General features: G+C 34.9%; 2 protein-coding genes across 2 annotated transcripts; both read right to left on the reverse strand.

Annotated features, from left to right (window-relative positions):
• Positions 1–213: 213 nt before the first annotated feature.
• Positions 214–2954, reverse strand: LOC108853361 (uncharacterized). Its single transcript, XM_018626779.2, has 2 exons — positions 512–2954; positions 214–377 (listed from the first exon to the last, which is right to left on the reverse strand). The coding sequence occupies exons 1-2, from the start codon at positions 2226–2228 to the stop codon at positions 301–303; spliced, it is 1794 nt and encodes a 597-aa protein (XP_018482281.1). The 5' UTR covers positions 2229–2954; the 3' UTR covers positions 214–300.
• A 10372-nt stretch (positions 2955–13326) lies between these two features.
• LOC108855298 (aspartic proteinase 39) lies at positions 13327–17008 on the reverse strand. Its single transcript, XM_018629082.2, has 12 exons — positions 16598–17008; positions 16391–16511; positions 15759–16186; positions 15532–15688; positions 15301–15383; positions 15132–15228; positions 14971–15040; positions 14555–14764; positions 14190–14314; positions 13992–14093; positions 13800–13897; positions 13327–13729 (listed from the first exon to the last, which is right to left on the reverse strand). The coding sequence occupies exons 1-12, from the start codon at positions 16834–16836 to the stop codon at positions 13534–13536; spliced, it is 1926 nt and encodes a 641-aa protein (XP_018484584.1). The 5' UTR covers positions 16837–17008; the 3' UTR covers positions 13327–13533.
• Positions 17009–19897: the final 2889 nt, after the last annotated feature.

The raw sequence follows: 19897 nt of genomic DNA on the forward strand, positions 1-19897 counted from the left end.
GGTATTAGATGGAATTGAATAATAAAAACTTACTCCAAAGACTATGCTGATAATACAATAACATGTAATTGAACGATTTGTGCTAATGTCCTTGTTTTGTCACCATCCAGTTTAAACTCGCATATTATATTTCGTCCTGTTTAATAGAAAAAAGATTACTACTCCAAGGTGATAAACTCTTTAAATATTCTGATACATATCCTTCACAAAAATACTAATCTTTCTATCTTAAGAACAAAATGCAGAAAATAAAACTTGTTTATGAGATAAGAGTAGCTAGCTAGATGCTACATAGATTCATCAGTCCAAGGGATCAGGTTTCTTCCTTTGTATCATCATATCCTTCTTCCCCGGTTCTTCTGTTATCGTGGATAAGCCTAGAAAAAAAATGAATTTATCTCATCAATTTTATTTTTTTTATTTAGGAGATCAGAAAATCAGAAAACTTATAATCCTATACGCATAAGAAACTGAAAATAAAATTCTTTAACCCATAATAAATTGAAAATACCATGAATTTTGTCTTTGAGCATCATCTTTCGAAGCCTCCTTGCTCTAGCCTCTTCAAACAGCCACGTTGACTCCATCTGTTTGCTGATCATTTGAGCAGCATAGTAAGGGATTTTTCCACGAAAGCACCGGACACTAACGAACATGATACAGTCCATCAAGCTTTCTCTTGAAAGCCCTTTGATGTCATAAGCTCTTGACCTTGTCCAGAGACTCTTACCATGCGAGTTCACGGGTTCAGACAAGCAAAGAGCTCTTGTGCAATCACTTATGGCTGCGTCTGCATCTCCAATAAGTAAGTAACACTCTCCTCTATCGCTATATAGACTCATTCTCTTTCTCCTAAGTTTCAAAGGGCATAAGCCTATTGCTTCGTTGTAGCATTTAATAGCTCCGTCTATGTCTCCTACACAAAGCAATTGATTTGCTTGCTGCTTAATCAAATTCACAACTACACTAGCCTCTGCCAACTTTTCTTGATTATCTCTCTCTATATACTTTCTCTCCCTCTTTCTCCTCTCAACTTTAATCCTCCATATTTCTTTCAAAGCCTTTTGAGCCTTGTATGTGTAAAGACAACCTTTCTTTTTATTGTTATCCATTAGAAGAACCTTGGTTATCCTATCACCTAGGTTTGCTCTATCATTAAGAGCTTTAAGCTCAACTAGGTCTACTAGATAAAACAATGATGTCTGTAAGACTTTATACCTTGTTTCTTGGTCTTTGAGTAGAAGCAATAGACAATCTATACCCATGTATTGCCAATCATCAGAAGACCGGGAGAGATTGCATAGGCTCAATATCATTTCTCTGGAATTTGAAACATGTCCTCGCCCTTGTTTGCTATAACAAAGAATCCGGACTAGCCCGATGCCTGCAGGAGTGTGGTTAACCAATCCACCCCACATCTGGCTAAGCTCCTTGAGAAAGTTTTTGTTGCAAATAAGAGAAATAGACATTTGCTTGTAGGCAAAGCAACTGAGTAAATGAAGTGACCAGCATTGGAGTTGGCTTGCCCATTCCTCAGCTTTTCGGTCTTCCATCTCTACCCCTCCAAGTCCTCTTGTAAGCAAGTCACAATGATATCTCACTCTTCCTTCTCTTTCTTGAACACTCAGAAACTCTTCGTACACAACATATACACATGTCGTTGCAATGTCCATGGCTAATCTCACCACTTCATTCTCGTAACCAGCCACTGCCTCAAACGTCATCTCGTAGCTCGCCAAGTGACCTAACGCCCTAACTACCACTCTTTGCTCGACCCAACTCATTTTCCCTCTCATAAGCTCCACTAACGGAGCGATGACACCGGCCTCCACAGCTCTCACAGCAAAATTAGGCTTCTTCATGGTGTAAGATCCAATGATATGAGCTGCATAGTATGGAACATACACATTTTGACCAGTCATTACCCATTCTACATCCTCAAGACTTTTCTTCAACAACTTTGTCATACACTCGAAGACTCCTAGAGACGGTAACTCGGGGTTCTCGGGGTCGTCAATGGCGAATCTCCAGATGAAACTGAGTGTGAGAGCGAGCTCTGTGTCGTCTCTTGTCATGTGCATATCTCTAAGAGATAACTGTAACCATGCTTTTCTAACACAAGGGTCTTTTTCTTCCATGACACAAAAGAAACAACACGGTCTAAAGCCGACAATAGCGTGGGACCTCCTGGTCATCTTGTTCGTACCCTTGCAAGAGAAGTGGTCCATAAGAGATTTCTGATTTGTTTTGGTGTTTTGGCTGTTTTGGCTGATTAAAGAAGGTTAAATACAAAAAGGTAAAATAGGGTTTGTATGTGATCCAGGTGGATCAAAGTGGGAGTTTCTTTGTTTATTTGAAAAGTGGACCTAAAGTGGCCTAGTGACGTGATGACATCTAGCGGCCGCATGAGAAAGCGAAATGCAAATGGTCCTTTCCGTTTAAACAATTCAAAAAGTTGATTAATGGTTTTGTAGTACAGTCGTTTTTACTGGCACTCTTTCGAAAGATATCTAAACAGATGATACGGCATGCCTGGTGCATATATAAAATTGATTGTAGAAATTGTTACACGAACGTTTTATATTCAAGAGCATAAGACAGAAATACACATAAGACAGAAACTTCTCCAATAGTTTAAACAACAATGAGGGTGAGCTTGTGCTTGATTTACAGAAGCTTTATAGGTTTTTAGGAGTTTGGAAGCTCTGATACCACATGAGAATTTAGTGAATATAGTGTGAAAAAGATGGAGAAATAAAGAATGGATGAGACTGAGAGAGTAAGTAAGGAGAAAAAAGAGATTGATGAAGAAAGAAAACTTCTCTTTACTTAGATCTGAAAAATATCATTACAATAGATTATGAAAAAGAAGAAGCATAATAGAACAAACTTACTCTAGAAATCAAAACACTTGGTTCACGAGGAAAGTAATAGTAAAATATCTATTTGTTTTTACTATAGTTCCACAGATACTATTCATACTGGTAGACTTTCCTTGTTTTTCTTTGGCAAGCCTTGTTTGTTTCTCTTTGGCAAATTTTGCTAACATTAATCTTGACAGACCTTGCTGGATAAATACTTCTTCCTTTTATTTTCATACTCAACAATTTTTTCTTCATTCCAACAGTAAGTGTGAAGGAATTGAAAAGGTTAGCACACACCAACATTTGTGTTCATGCGTTGTATTTTTCAATGACAACCGGTGCTAATATTTTTGTCTTGGATATTCTGACGTTATAATGTACCATCAAATTTGTATGTGAGTGATATATCCGATACTCGGAGTTGATACAAATTCTTTTTGATGCGAAGCTGAATAATCAACTCATGACATGACGTTAAACTATCATGCTCGTTTTACTAAATCTGATCGTTTCATTGAAGTGAATGTTGCATCATCCATGTAAAATATTAGGGGAAAAACAAAGACATGGATGCGGCAGAAATTGTTATCGTGAAAAAAACGAAGAATAAGATTACGTCTTTATAATGAAAAAACTAATAAAAATTTACACGAAAATTAAAGTGATTGGGATATTAAAAAGCAAACTAAAAATGTATGCTATAGATGCGGCATAAAAACACTTTGTACATATTTTTCGTACACCAAAGCATTTAGCTTATTTGTGTCGAGAATCACTAAAGAAAATTAAAGAAAAGAAGTGAAACAAAGTTCATCTATAATGATACTTGCAGATCCTAAAATCTACACTAAATATTTAATAGTGTTTGAGATATAAAACTAGAGAGATAAAAAGATGTAGACAACAATATCCTTAGAATACAACGATTTGAACATATTCCGGTTGACGAAAATAAACTTTTATTAATTTGTGAAGGTTGAATACAATAAAGAAATGGGATCGAGAACTACAATTGAGACCAAACAGAGAAAATATCTAGGGCGAACTCGACGAGGTCGAAGTCAATTGCAGGTTCTCTCTCTAGGTTTTTCACGTGTCCTTCTCTCTTGACTTGGCTTCTTACGTATAGCAGCTTGGTTCCGCAATCTCTTCACCCGCTTGCTCGATCTTTAGAACTTCTTCCTCCATAATCGAGCTCATCTGGTGTGAATTATGGGTCCTTTGCATACTGATCCTTGTTAAGTTTGTAACCGTTTCGGCCCATACTTCGTCTCGACATAAGACCCACGCTCGACCTCTCTTTGGTTAAGAACAATATGTTGATGGTTTTGGGCCTTCGGTCCACTCTATTTGTGGTCAAATTTGGGTCCAACATTTGTCCCCCAATCTCTTTTATTTGATCGAGAGTTAAAGAGACGGTATGCTCACTTCGCCGATGTTTACCAATCTTGTCTCGAGACGTGCTTTCTCCCCGACCGTTGGTTCGCGCGTTTTCTCTTCCTCTTCTTTTTTGGTTTTTGAGTTTAACCGCTTTATCCGTTTCTAGGGCACGGCCTAGGTTATAATTACTCTCCTCGGTGCTAGCGATAGAGACATTAGAGCCGCTCTTGATCTATTTAAATATCCAAAAGATATCTTTCCCAACTCTAGTTGCTTTTTCCTTTTTTTTACGATATTTTGATTTTCATCAGTTATTCTTCTTTCTCTCGAGATGGCCTCATCGTTTTCTTTCCCTCTTCCGATGACTATGAGAAACCAGCTCGAGAATTTGTAACATGTATGGCGTCGATCATGCCGTCTTCTTTGATCTAGCCTCTGCGTTTGAGACTCCTGTGACCGTTCGAGAAGGATATTGTGGAGCCTACCTATCTTTCTTCGAGACTTGTGGCCTTTTATTATTGAGATACTCGCAGAACTTGGTCGGTCGTTTTCTCACATGTGCCCTAATTTCCTTAGGCATCTTCTAGCGCTTTTGGTTACGGCTAGAGAAGAAGGTCTTCAGTTCGGTCTTGATGAGCTGCGTCGTCTCTGCGTGCTGAAACGAAACAAGCAAAGTCTGGGAACTTTTCTCATGTCTCCACGTCCTGGCCGCCAGATCATCGACGAAATTCCTTATCGGGAGAAGTGGCGGGAGCAATTCTTTGTTTTTAAAGTCGACCAGGTATCTATGGGGAACTTTGATTTCTCCAGCTTCCGCGGGACTGGGTCGAAGACATAGGTTGGTTTATTTGTCATAATTTGCCTTTGTTTGCTTTTGCAATCATATCTTAATTTTTGAGAAATTTTTGTTTCTTTAGTTCACTCGGGAAAGTCGTCTATGTTCAATCAACTCCGAGGCTTGTTGGCTGCTTTACGGAGGGGTCATACTCAGTGGTCGTTCTTTGATGGGGCTCGAATCTAAGCCGCTTTCTTGCTATCCAGTGGGGAAGGTGTGCTCCCGCAATTGAAGGGCTGGTGGAAGAGAATGAAGGCGACCGTTCTTTGGCGCAAGAGGTCGAGGCAACTCCTGGCGCAAGAGGTCGAGGCAACTCCTTCCAAGCTTCCCTCGCCTTTAGTTTAACTCGATACGCATTTATCAAGGAGGTCGTCTTTCCAATCCTCGAGGTTGAATTTGAGACGAAATGCTACAGGAAAGTTGTCCTTGGTTCATGCTTCAAATGCTGAGGAGGTGGATACTGCTGCGACACAGAGGTCCCTTGTTTCTTTGACTCCAACTCGCATGATAACTCTGTTGCTCAGAAACACAAGTGAGCTCGATCATCAAAAGCCGTCACGTCAAAGCCATCTCGTTCCAATGTTGGGAAGCAAAAGCCGAAAAGAGGGAAGTTCATTCACGAGGGTGATGACCCACTGCATATGTCCGTGGATGACCTTATTGGTCTCGCTCGTCGCACCAGGCCTCAAGTCTGTCGCCCTCCATCTCTTTCTTCCTCGTAGGAGAAAGCGGCCTATGCTAAGATGGCTGGAGTGAACTCCAAGGTACATGGCTCGTTACATATATTTTTTTTTCTGAAAGAGTATCACGTGCAGGATGATCTGATCTTCTCTCTGTGCCTTATTCAGATTATGGAAGCTTGAAATGAGTATGTTAAGGTGATGGAGCATCGAGCGTGCGTTTTCTAGGAATCAGAGATTAGGAGACTTTCGGAGGAGATCGAATCTGTCAAGGAAGAAAGGAAAAGGCAGGCCGGAACGGTTATATGTTTGAAGGAAAAATGGCAGAGGGCCCGCCATGAAAGGGCGAGCTTCGAGGCCGAGGTCATTTCTCAGAGGATCAGGATTGTGGAGCTCGAGGCCGAGCGAGATCGAGACATCCAACGCGCTTCTTGTGCTGCTCGACGTGAGATCGCAGAGGGTTATATAAACATTATAAACTCGTCTAACTTGATTAAAACTTGATAAATTAATTAATACTCGACATATGAAATATCGTGGGAAGTTCATTCGACCACTAGATATTCCCGTGGAGACATTGATTTACCCGTCGATTTTATTTTTAATTCTGGTCGCACTAACTCCAAACTGATCATGTGGGAATTTTCCTCGACCAAATTCAACGGCTCGTGAGGGTCATTACACTTAGTGTCTTCAGTTTGGGTCTCTCGGTTGTGTTCTAAGGTCAGGTCGTCTGTTCTCGGTGGTTTCAAGTCTTTTTCTGGTTCTGCTCAGGTAAGGTTTGGTGCTCGACACTTGTGTTTATTTATGATTGATTCACTGTGAAGCTTTGTTATTGTGGTGTCGTGCGTTCTTTGGTTTGGTTTTAAGCCGATGGATTCTTCAGATTTTTTTGTAAAGAACTGTGGAGTTTTTCCAAAATTGTATGTTGTCTGATTATTATGATTTCCGACCGTCTTTTTTGTTAGATGCGTGGAGATCCGTTTTTTCGTGCCTCCTGATATTACGTATATACGCACACCAATTAACCTAATGTGCACACTATCACAATCGAATGGTATGTCGATGTAGCACTTTAGGATTGAATCCACAGAGACCAAATATAACACTTTATTTCTATTGGATCAATACTTAACTAAAACAATTATGGGGTTTTGAGATTGAGGTTTCGTGAGAAACAAGTAATAAGATTAATTAAAGTATGAAAATTAAAATGAAGCCAGCCTAGGGTTATTCATCGGGTGTTAAAGCTTATGAGCCAAACAATTATTCAAGCATAGTTAAACGTAAGTCTAGAATTCAGATTACTCAAGGTAGAACAGCCCACTGTCGTGGAACTCTCCCTTTGCAAGTCGCTCTTAATACCTAAGCTCTCGCTTGGATCAAGATGCGACAGCAAGCAATAGAGATGAAGGCCGATAGGTTCATAAAACATCCTAATATCTAATTTCGCTGATTAGGGATGCAATGCTCATTCAAAACAGATCTAGCAACCTATTACACGGTTAATGAACAGGTTAAACCTATGATCTAACATTAAGCGGCCAGTTTATTGCAAGCAATAAGAACAGTTATAAATGAAGACAATCAATAGATTCACTTATCTATGTTTAGCTCACGAAATTAACACCCTAGAACCCTAGACTAGCTAGCCGACTACTCAACCATAACAAGAGAAAACATAGAGATCAAATATGAATAATATTGCATGTTAATAAAAGAGATAAAAAGAGGGTTCAGTGTAATATTCTCTATGGCGAGAGAGATGGAGCCTTCTCCATGTAAAAAGTAGCAAAATCCAAAAGTAAAAAGCTCTAGTGAGTTTTCTCCGTGAAAAAGAAGCGTAGAAGAATGTAGAAAAATAGAAAAAGAAGATATATCAAAGTTACTGGCGGCCAAGAGAGAAAAAGGAATAATTAGGGTAAATCTCGAGATTCATGTAACTTCCTTAATAATCTCTGCCGCTGGAACATGCACTTGGGTGCTCCGCTTGATCGGAAACAGTCATCAGACTACTCTGCGTGAAAATCACCAGATTGCACTCTTTTCTGCCTCTTTTGTTCCAACTGGTACATCTCCCATCCAATGCAACTCCAGACCTGTAAGACTGGAAAAATCTAGGAAAACTCGATAAATACTTGAAAACCAATTGAAAAACATATATACAAAATGTCTAAAACACCATATAGCACCTCCCTTAGCTAAAATTTGTTCTTGAATGATGTATATTTATGGTCCTCTGTCAGATTGTATCTTGGAGCTGTTCTACCCACTCCCCCAATAATTTTGACTGTCAATAATTTTTTGTTTTTCCTGATTTTTTCATCTCTTGCTTTGCTTTATTATTTTTTGTATCAGTTCTATAAGTTTTCAGTGATCTTGTTCCTCCTTAGTTTATGTATTAGTAGTTAGTTTTCAGTTTTTTATCTTTATTCCAGGCAGTGGCGGATGCAGAAATGCATTTAGACGGGGGCACATACATTGTATCTATTTTTAGTTGGGGGCATTTCATATATACTATAGTAATCACTGAGGAAAAATTAAAATGAGACGGGGTCACGTGACCCCGTACGTCTTGCTGTGCATCCGCCCCTGATTCCAGGTAGTAATGTTTTACTATGTTGGTTGTTGATTCTGGAAGGAAATTAACTTGTCGGCTTGATGTATTTTTGTTTGAATTTGAATATTAGGGTCCAATTGGTGACTGCGGAATTGTTAAAATTAGTGGTGCGGAACTAAAGTGCAGGACGGTTCAACTGCGGTTTGTGCGTTTTGTAGGATAAATGCGGTTTTGATAAAATTAGCGGTGCGGAATTGTGTTGATTGGTGAAAATATATAATTTGCGGTATTGAAGAATAGGCTCCGAATGGTGACCGCGGATTTGGTATTAAAAGCGGTGCGGAATTAAGGTGTGGGACGGTATAATTGCGGTTCATGCGGAATTAGAATGCGGTACGGAACAACTGCGGTTTTAGGTAAAAAGCTGTGCAGAATATTGTTTGATTGGTGACAATATATATTTGCGGTATTGAATAATTATATAATAAATAAAATAATAGTAGTACAAATTATAAAATATATTAGAATAATATAAGAATATATTAAAATAATGAATACTCCCTTTGTTCCATATTACTTAATGTTTACCTTAATGCAAAATATTAAGGAAAACTATTTTTTATTAAAAGTATTACTAAACTATAATTTAACACTAGTTTATTTAATTATAAATAGAAATAATAAGAATTCAATTGGTTACACAGTTTTTGATAAAGATAAAATTATATAGATTTGTGCAAACATTATCTATTATAAGACAACAAAACTTCTCTAAAATATCAAGTATATTTGGTTTTGTTCTCCGGTTCCGAATAAATATAAACATGGTTATATATTCCTATATGTTATAAAAAAGATTTTGGGTTATTATTTTTGATTTTTATCTTTTTAATTAACTATTTTGAATAACTATATAACTGAGTATCATGTCTGATTTTATAAAAAAGTTAAGTATTTTAATTTAATAATAGTAATTAATAGTCGATTATTTATAGAATTTAAACACGAAAATTTGAATAAAAACTCATATATGTAAATATTTTAAATGTTAAATAACAAAATATAAAATATATGATAGAATTTTGGTTTTATTCTGCATATAGATTTAAAACATATATACTAGAATATATAATATTTAGATATATTTAACATATGTATCACGTACACTTACCAAATATATAGGTGAAATATATTAATCTAAGAGAAATAAATTTATAATGTACTGTGTACTTCAAATAAAAAATATTATATAATGTACTGTATAGTGCGTTTTTAGTTGGCCCGCTGGTGCTGGCACAAGTGAACTGCGTTTTTTACATTTATGCATGTTTTTGTTGTCTTGGAAATAGTGTTCGGATTTCAATTCTTTTTTTTCAAGCCTGTAAATAGGTGTGATTTGTTTGTAAACAGGTGTGTTTTGATGAGTTAGTGGGTTATTTTTTCAGAAAATCTTGACACTTTTATATAATAACCATCATTTTGATACATTTGAAGCATATGAAGTTGTTGCAACATTATAAGGTACATGTGTTAATTTTTTTTTTCATTTCACTTTCTTTAATTTATAAAATATAAATAATTATGTTTAAAATAATTTAATGTAATTTTCATTTATAAAACATATTTTTTATTTTAGAAATATAAAATATGTAATATACATAATATAAACTAATATATATGTTAAAACTTAATTTTTAAGTTAATAAGTTAGAAATTTTATAGCTGTGTAGAATGTATAATGTAAATCATATGTAAAATTTGGAATTGATTTAGTTACTTTTATTGTTCAATAAAATTTATATTAATTTTGTTTAAAAACGACTAGCGCAATTATAATTTTAACAATAAAACAAGATATGACTATAAAATCTCATGAATATCATATTAAATTTCATATTTCAGATATATAAAATATTTTAAAATAATATATATATTTAAAATTATATTAGTATCACTAATATTTTAGTTTATAAAATATAAATACATTATATCTATCTTGCAGTTACACTATTCATTATAAATGTCACCATTCATATTTTGTTATGAACCGCACCGCTTAGACGAACTGCAAGTGTTCCTCTGCGTTTTTCTTGTATAAACCGCAATAAAACCGCACCGCAATAAAACCGCACCGCACTTACCAATCCGCTTGTCCCGCACCGCCAAGTCCGCTGTTACCATTCAAAAACGCCTTTTCTAATTTATATTTGTGATTGGTGCACATGCAGAGCCGTGCTTACAAAGAAATTGAAAAGGCATTTGCCTCAGGCCCCTAAAAAATATAAATATTTTAGGGCCCCAGTTTCACTAGCTCCTTCATACTGCAATGGTTAATATTCTTTGGTAGTAGTGTGTCAACGTGTGTTCAACCCTCAAGCTCAATTTGCATAATAGAGTATTTTTCTAATTAAATTTATTATATTATCTGAAGTTCTAATATTGTTATTTATGAGCTGCCTTCAATCTTTGTTTGTATACCACATTATTTCCTCTATGATTTATATATGTTTTTAATCCATAAAAACTTTCTGCTTGTAAATAAAATATTTTGTAAGAATTGTTTTTAGCATTTAGATTTTGTCGATTTGTTAAAAATTACACCATTCAAATATAACTTATAAATACATTTTTAACTGTAAAATTTATTTTCTTTAAAAAAATTGCTTTAGGCCTCTCAAATTTCTCGCACGGCACTGTACACATGTTGCGTTATTGCAAATACCGCAGTGAATTCCGCATGGTGATGGCGGATTTGTTAATAAAAGCGGTGCAGAATTAAAGTGTGGGACGGTACAACTGCGGTTCGTGCGGAATTGAAATGCGGGACGGTGCAACTGCGGTTTTAAGTAAAAAGCGGTGCAGAATATTGTTTGATTGGTAACAATTTGCGGTATTGAAAAATTATTTAATTAATAAAATGATAATGAGATAGGATATATAATATAGTTAAATAAGATAAATAATATATTCACATAAATTGATAGAATATATATTATCATAATAAATATATAATAATATATTTTAATATAAATTTTAAAAATGCTTTTTCAAAAATGAAATAAGAGAATTACACTAAAACATAAAATAACAAATAGTTAAGTACTATCCGACAGAGTAATACTATCGATTGATGACCCAAAAAAGAGAAATACTATCGATTTCGTTAATTTTTCCATAAAATATTTGTAAAATAAAAGTTTTAAAATAGTTTTAAAAAGAATTTTGGACTTTAAAAAGTAAACTTGAAAAAAAATAATTTTAAAAGAAACAAATTCGGAAAACAAAACTATAAAAAATTGAATTTTAAAATATATAACTTTGAAAACCAAAAAGGTATCCGAATATATAAAGAAAACTGGATCACTAGTTTTACCGAATTTAGACCGGACTATTTTACCAACTAAACCGAGATATTACACATGTAAACTGTATTAAAATAAATAATTTATACCATAAATATTTAAAGAGATAATTTATAATTATTTTTAATCAACATTGATGACACTAAATTACTAGATTAATTTGATGTATATTTGTTAATCTATATATAACATTATTTAATATATATGTTATATTGATATAAATCCTACTTTCAAAATATGTACAAAGAAAAAAAAGAAAAATGTGTTTAATGGACAAATAAGAAAAAGTGTACGTACATATCAACACAACTAACTAGAAAGAAAATAATTTATTAATTATCATACAAAGGGCGTTTTTCTTTGAACCGCATGTTCTCGTCTGCGGACTGAAGTTGTAGTGCGTTTTTTAAATTTTATGTGTATTTGGTTGCTTCGAAGAACGTGAGCGTATTTGTAGTGCGTTTTTCTTAAAACCGCTTTTTTCAGTTTGTAAATTGTGATTGGTGACTGGAGTGTGGTTTTGTAAAATACGCACTCAATTCCGCAATTTACATGTTACCATTCATTACCTTAATCTAACAGAGAGAAACAAAACAATGGTCGAAGCATTGAACGAAGAGAAGTGTGTGTTCCATTATTTTATTGTATGTAATAAATTTTGTCAACAAATGTGTGCCATCTTCAATGCATTGAAATTGGTAATAAAGAACCTCAACATATACGAGAATAAGGGGGATGAATCAGGGACAATGATTCTTCGTCCTATTCCTTTCTGAATTGGTATCTTATTCTTTTGTAACCGTGATGGTTTAATACACTGGTATCTATTGTGGCGTATCAAAAACTGGCAATTTAAAGAAATGACTAGATAATGATTTTCATGCAACTGTTATACGACCAACGATCTTTTCCCATAAAAGCTTTCTTATGTAGTCCATTTTTATTAAACAAATAGTCTAGAGTTTATGATTTAAAATGTATGGTGACTTTTATTAACGACACATTCTTTTTTTTTTGGTTACCGGTTTAGTTAAAAAAAGTTTTATCACATCATTGTTATTTACCTAAATTTTCTAAAATTCATTGTGATTTACAAATTAATATTCACAAAACTTGAAATAGTTGGTCAAGTTATTGATCAAGATACTAGTTTTTGATTTCTTAGTTTTTAACTTTTTACCCGTTTTTTTCTTACATTCAACTTTTATTCATTTAAGTTTAGAAATATGATGATAAGAGCTTAGAATGAAACGACTAGAAGCCCAGTCACTGAAGCAAATGTCGATTACGTTTTATATACAAGTTTGTCTTTTGCTTATAAAGAACTTATGTCATAGAACGATCACAAAATATAACGTAATATACAGATTTGTCTTTTGCTTGTAAAGAACTTATGTCATAGAACGATCACAAAATATCTGAGGTTCAACAGAGTTCATCATATGACATGTCTTTGGTGGCATAGAAACGATGTCACAAACGATCACAAAATATCAGAGGTTCAATATCTCTTCCTTTATCTTCCCTATCTTTTCTGCCATAGAAACGATGAACTCTCAACAGAGTTTGAGTAGCCTTTGTCTCACATAACGCCTGATCCTTGCAAATACGGAACACTATTTTCTCAATACAGTAAGAAGAGAAATAATTCAAACAATTTTCTCTCTTCTTTTTGTTTCTTTCTTTCATTGTACATATAAAAATATAAGGTAACTACAACAATTTACTTTCAATCAAAGTGTCTTAAATTGGACGAATCTTTGTTTCCTGAATCCTGGGGTTTAATTTTCTTTCTATAAATTCAAATATATATATATAGAGAGAGAGAGACTCTGTTGAGTGCTGGGGAGCCTCAAGCATTAGATGTTTCAGAGGACGAGAGAGGCTGAAGTTCTTGTTCTTTAACAGTAGCACTTACAGGCTCATAAGTTGCTTCTTCTTGTTGTCTCCTTCTCCACACCAACGCAAGTTTGACCATCACCGAAATAACCAGTAACGAGATCATTACTCCCCCCACCACTCCAAGTAAATGCTTCTCCCACCAGTTCCTGCAACCATATCAGACCCGTAAATAAAATCAAATCTAGCAATGATTCTGCAACCATGTGAGAAACATACTGTTTCCGCTTCTGCTCAGCCTTCCATTCTAGTAATTTGTAGCTTCCAAATTGACCCGGTAGGCGCAACTTGTTTTCCTTCAGAAGCGACATTATGTTCTGCAATCACGTAAACAAGTACAACTCAAATACTTTCATGGTCTAATGAAAGATACGTAAACCAATAATGATCACAAGCGAAAAGGACAAGTACCAATGCTGTATTATTGGAAATGTACTCAGAAGATTGTGGGGGATAGATTCCCCATTTCAGGCGATACTCGTTTCCGCTGGTTGAGATACTCAGCAAGCGAACCTAGCAATAAGAAGAGAGCCATTGAGATGATCTGATCACACAACAAAAGCACCTTTAACATACATAACTAGTGGAAAGTGCATGTTTTAAGCTTGCCTGTGAACTTTGAATCTCTAACTCGTGGGCAATGAAATCTGCGATTTCTGAGAAGTTGGGCTTCACTGAAGCATTATTCACACTAATTGACACTTCGAAGGTGATAACTCCAATCCGAAAAACACCTTCACATTCGTAAGAAATAGCCAAATAATAGGTCACACCAAAATATAAAATCCCATATTGCCAATGACTCTGCTAATCATGACGTTGATTTATAACAAATGAGTTGCTGATTGTAAGAGTAATTTTACATCTCTAGAAATAGACTTCTTCTCTTATGAGTTTTAAATAATAATAAAAAACAGTCAAAGGAACAAGAGAGATGATAACAAGAGTGTTCTAAGATAATCCAAACAAACTACCTGGAAGATCTACTGTAGGAGACTCGCTTGAAGCGGGGCCTGGGCTTGGAGAGATATGAGAACTTTTATTTTGGGTAGCTGGTGACGTTGGTGCAGGAGAATCTGGTGGTGACGCCAGCCTCCTCCATAGATCAGAACAGTTGGTTTTCAAAAACCCGAGCTTGTCATTTTCACGGTCATAAGTGACAAGCGTATTACGAACAACAATTCCTGATCAAAAATGTAAAAATGTATAAAGATTCTACTCATCTCTCATGAAAGCATAAAACAAAAAGAAAACGGAAAAACTGAAGTTGATTTGAAATCAAAGAGTGAAGAACAAATGATCTATCTTGAAACTAATCAAACATGATACATGGCTTCATAGAAAATGGGAAATGCATGCAAGATACGTAAAGTGAGTCTGCATACGCTACCTCCAAGGAGTGTTGTTGAGTCTCTATCAGGAAATATTCCAAGGCAGTAAGCGCCTCTTACTTTAGTGTGCTGTAAGAAAACACAAATGGAAACTGTTAATGATTGCTGAGATTATCAAACAAGCAGCTTAAAGAAAAAAGATGAAGCCATTTTACTGTACCCTGAACAAATAGTTCTCGGGAGAAAGGATAAGTTTCTGATGATTGCCAAACTCCATAGCGATCTCGGGGAAAAAATTGTGTATCTCAGCCACATCCCTGAGCGGGCATCAGATATTTTAGACGTTAAATCAATTTGAGGTTTCGTAATATTTGAAGCTTTAAACAAACCTTCCAGCGCCAGAGAAACAAATATCATCATAGTTTGGGTCTGGACCATGGATCCGTTTGAGAGATGGGATCTCCTTAATGACCTGCAAATATAGGCCATCAACATTTTATCTCCTACAGTTTGTATTCTATTAGGTTTTTTTTCTTTGAACACATTTTTTTTTGAACACAACATTCATAAATCACGGCAAGACCACGTCATATAATAAAAGTTTATCTGCTTCATCTTACCGCATCTTTTATGGCATTAAACGCTTCCTTGGGGAAATAAGCATACGTTGTTCCACTATCCAAGACGGTTCCATGCTTTGCGTTAAAGACCTTTGGGTTTAGCTTCAGAGACTTGCCAGCCACGTGCATTTGTTTCAGGTCAATGTTGTAGTACGGACTGCAAAACACCCGAAACTAGAGTGATGTGTGAGAAGCTCTCGAGATTTTTAAATTGAAGTAAAGTGTACCTGCGGAAGGGATCGGAACGAGCAAACACCATTCCAGGTGGAGGAGATATTTTACCAAGCACCATAGCACCACCACCAACTTCCATGCCACCATAACACAAAGAGAAAGAGTCGTCGATGACACCCTTGTCAACAAGCTGATCAACAATACTGAGCTTACCACGACCCAAACCCATAATACCATCAGCACGCTGGCTGAAAAGGTCCCCAGTCTCAGCGTTCTCGCATCCGAAAACAGAGCGTTGAGGAGAAAGCTGGCTCTGGTTGCCGAAAGAAACCAAATCCTCGCTTAGAACCCCACTACTGGAACTCATCTCAGCGTAGCGTCTTTCGTAGATACATAGTTTGCCATCATCATCACAGTTACAATCAGGATTGCATTTCACAGCTTCATAGGTGGAAGATAACTCAGGTTGGAACTTGGGATCCTGTACAACAAGTCAATACTTTCTTTTTTGAATTATACAGAGGTATCCTGGCGATGCCGAAATGTTAATTCCCTAGTGGCCGGGATTCAAACCCAGGTAGCGGAACTCACAGCTGTAAGCCCTTTACCACTAGAGCTAGAAGCCCCGGTTTAAGTCAATACTTTCTTCTAAAGATGTTACTAAGTAAATTAGTAATAAACCTACCTGATGCTTCCCACAGTGTTTGCAAGTGGAGCAAGGAACATAAGTGACAGTACTTCCAGTATCTACAATCAAAGCGAACTCTTGGGGTGGTGTTCCTATCAATAACCGTGTCGTGTAGTACCTGCCGTAAGACACAGTAGAATTTTCAAAAACTTAAATTGATTTTAAAAAAAAAGAAAGATCAATCAATTGGATGAAAATTCAAACCCGTTGGCGAGGAGGTCATCGTAGAGATTCATGTGAGCGTTAGGGAGCTGCGATTGATGCAGACGACGGCGGCGGCGAAAATCCTCCTCTACTCGGGGCGGTAGGGATGAGTAGCTAAGCGGGAAAATCATCCCTGATTCGGCTGCTAAATCGATAGTTTTATCAGCCGTGGTCAGATCGGAGAATAGATAGATGGAGAAGAGGATGATGACAAGGAGGAGGAGAGAAGCTCGATCCATTGATTTGATGGAAGAAGGCCGGTGGCGATGGAGGAGTAAACTCCACCGTGACTCCGGTGTAGATCCACAGTGAAAGTTAGAGAGAAGAGAGAGAGAGAATGAATTGGTCACCGGTCACGGTGGTTTCATGTTTTCAATAAATAATTATCTTTTTATTTTATTTTTCATCGTTAGTGCTTCTAACGACGAATAGTCACGTAGCAGATTTTAACATGTTTGATGCTCAAGTCAACGACTCTCAAAGTCACAACTCTTGTCTTGCTAAATTGGATTTGATTGGGACGGGCCGGTTTGAATCACTCCTCTAACCGTGACTAGCTCTTTTTTCGGTTTTAGGTTGAGTTACACGTTCAAAACCATTCAAATTTGCAAAACCAATTTATTATCTCTAATATTTCTTAGTTTATAATATATAGGTGTTCCGCATCTTGTTCGGATTAATATATCTATTTTTAATTATAATGTTTATTTTTATAAAAAGTAATAATTTATTTATATACAAAATTTAAATTATTGTAAATTATGTTCTTTTATTTCATAATTTTATTTATGTGATATAGATTTTTGGTCAGAATATTTTCTATTGTAATAATTGAATTATAATTATTATTTTTTGTCATCTGAATTATAAAATTTGTATTTGAAATTAAACATATATTGTATTTGGACTGAAAAGAAATCATGCGGCACTAAATAGATTATTAAAAAACACAACTATAAAACATCAACAAAATAATGTAGTTTAGGAGTATTTTATCCGATAAAATGAATCATTTAAAACCAAACCAAACATAAATAGAAAAAATAGTTTGATTTTTTTAGTACCATATAAATCAAATGGATGTTATTTTTAAGAACCCGCAATATATAAATATGATTCAATATATTAACGATCAATCCAAATAAACTAAAGAAGCCGATTAATTCAAATATATTAGTATATTATATAAATTTTTTATAATAATCTCTATTTGATCAATATTTCCAATAAAAATCAGAGAAATTGAATATAATATTAATCACTGAAATCATAAATTAAATATAAGATAAAAATAATGATGATACTATTGGTATATATTTTTAATATCAACTGCTAACAACTATTTATTAATTCATGTCCTAAATATCATGATAATTATAATATATTAAATATATTTTAAAAAAATAATAGTATATATATATATCAGTAGTATATGTTAATGTTTATTAATTATATTAAATATCATATAAATATATAGATATCAAAATATAATTTTAAATAATAAAATTAATTAAAATTATACTTATCCAAAAATCATAGAAAATATGAAAAGTAAGAAATTTACCTAAAATTATGGAGAAAATGACAAATAAGCAAAATCAATTAATCTTAAATATCATATAAATATATAGATATCAAAATATAATTTTAAATAAGAATATTAATTAAACTAATGATTTATACTAAAATCATGGAAAATATGAAAAGTAAGAAATTTAGTTAAAATTATGGATAAGATGAAAAATAAGCAAAATCACTTCATAAATAATAGTATAGATAGTTAAAACTTTTTTCTGTTTTTGATATTTTACAAACTACAAATTTTTTTTGGAAATGATGCTAGAAATGGCAATGGCATTATCGCATCTCGAGTCACCTAGCAAGTCACACTCGTCCTCAAGCAGCTATAGCTAGATAGACAAACTCTGCTTTGTTACCTCCAAAAGCAGAGAAAAACATAACGTAAAACCTAAGTTACAAAAATCAATCTTTTCAAATTCTCAGTCATCCAATATATGTTCTTCTACCATCAATTTTATTTCTCTTCTTACACGTTAAAGTGTATATGTGATATACAATTATTAGAATGGATATATACAGATAACAAATAAATGAAAAGTTTGGGGGTATTCTCACAACTCTCTCTAATGGTAAATACTAGATAAGTTTTATTTATAATTCCAAAATATGGAATTGAACTGATCATCTAAATGAATTCAACCATAAGCCCGAATCTTTGTCTAAATTAATCACTGTACATATAACTTTGGGGGGTTTGCAAATATAGATTAATGGTGAATCTTGATTCTCGCAACATTTGATTCGAATCCCCACAAACTATTTAGCAAGAAAGTCTCAGAACTTGACTGCCATGGTCCAGGTGCGTTGAACACTAGGGTATTTGGTCATATGTTTAGTCCTCAATTTCACCACTTTTTCTTTCCCAGCGAGTTCCTGAGCATTGTTGCATTCAGAAGCACTTCTTCAGTATCTATGTTCTTCACACAAACCACCCTTTCATCTCCGTTCCCTATGAATCCTTATGTAAAATAGCTAAAACTCAAGAGCTGCTGTTGGCGGTTGCATTGCATGTAAATGATAAAGGGAGAAAGCTTTCATACTGTATTCGCCTTTCAATACGGATGTTGTCCTCGTGAAAGCTCATTAACCACTTCAAGCTGCGGATTTTTCTCTATCAGTGCAGGCAGTTCTGATTCCATAAATATTCTGCATAAAAACAATCAGCCAAGTTAGCATCAGAATGATACGAGGGTAAACCGCTAAAAAACTACAGTGTTCCTGCAGCAAGTCAGCAACAAGAAGGCAGAAAAAAAGAGAACAACACAGTTAGCAGAGTGGTGAGATTACCTAGTGATGTTTTTTTTTTTGCGGCAGGTAGAGACGAAAAATAAATGGGAAAATTGTCTTTTAAATCACGAACTTTCAAATTTGGTTGAAAAAAAGCCTGAACTTTCTCTTGGACCATTTAAAGCATCAATTTAATTTGACTAGCCATTTTAAACATCAATTTAGTTTGACTAAACCAAATTAAGCACGACGTTAACTCGGATAACAGAATGATTAAACAGAGTTGAATGTCGTCTCTAATCTCCGTTAAGTCCAAAACGACGTCGTTTAAAAATCTTTTAAAAATATGCATTTGAGTGGAATCGAACCCGTGACAATAGACACACACATGTAAGGCTCAAACCACTAGACCACTTAAATATTTTTAACATGATTGACTAGTAATAGTTAGTATTGTGAAACCTCCAAATCATCTTATTCAACCCTAAATCC

Source organism: Raphanus sativus, chromosome 4 (assembly GCF_000801105.2).
Source record: "Raphanus sativus cultivar WK10039 chromosome 4, ASM80110v3, whole genome shotgun sequence".
Classification (NCBI taxonomy): domain Eukaryota; kingdom Viridiplantae; phylum Streptophyta; class Magnoliopsida; order Brassicales; family Brassicaceae; genus Raphanus; species Raphanus sativus.

Coding starts and splice junctions, on each gene's coding strand:
- LOC108855298 (XM_018629082.2), bottom strand. CDS start 16,836: ATGGATCGAGCTTCTCTCCTCCTCCTTGTCATCATCCTCTTCTCCATC. Junction 15,689..15,758: donor CGTTCCGATCCCTTCCGCAG/GTACACTTTACT, acceptor GGTGTTTTGCAG/TCCGTACTACAACATTGACC. Junction 15,229..15,300: donor TGTTTCTCTGGCGCTGGAAG/GTTTGTTTAAAG, acceptor ATGCCCGCTCAG/GGATGTGGCTGAGATACACA.
- LOC108853361 (XM_018626779.2), bottom strand. CDS start 2,228: ATGGACCACTTCTCTTGCAAGGGTACGAACAAGATGACCAGGAGGTCC. Junction 378..511: donor GCTCAAAGACAAAATTCATG/GTATTTTCAATT, acceptor TTTTTTTTCTAG/GCTTATCCACGATAACAGAA.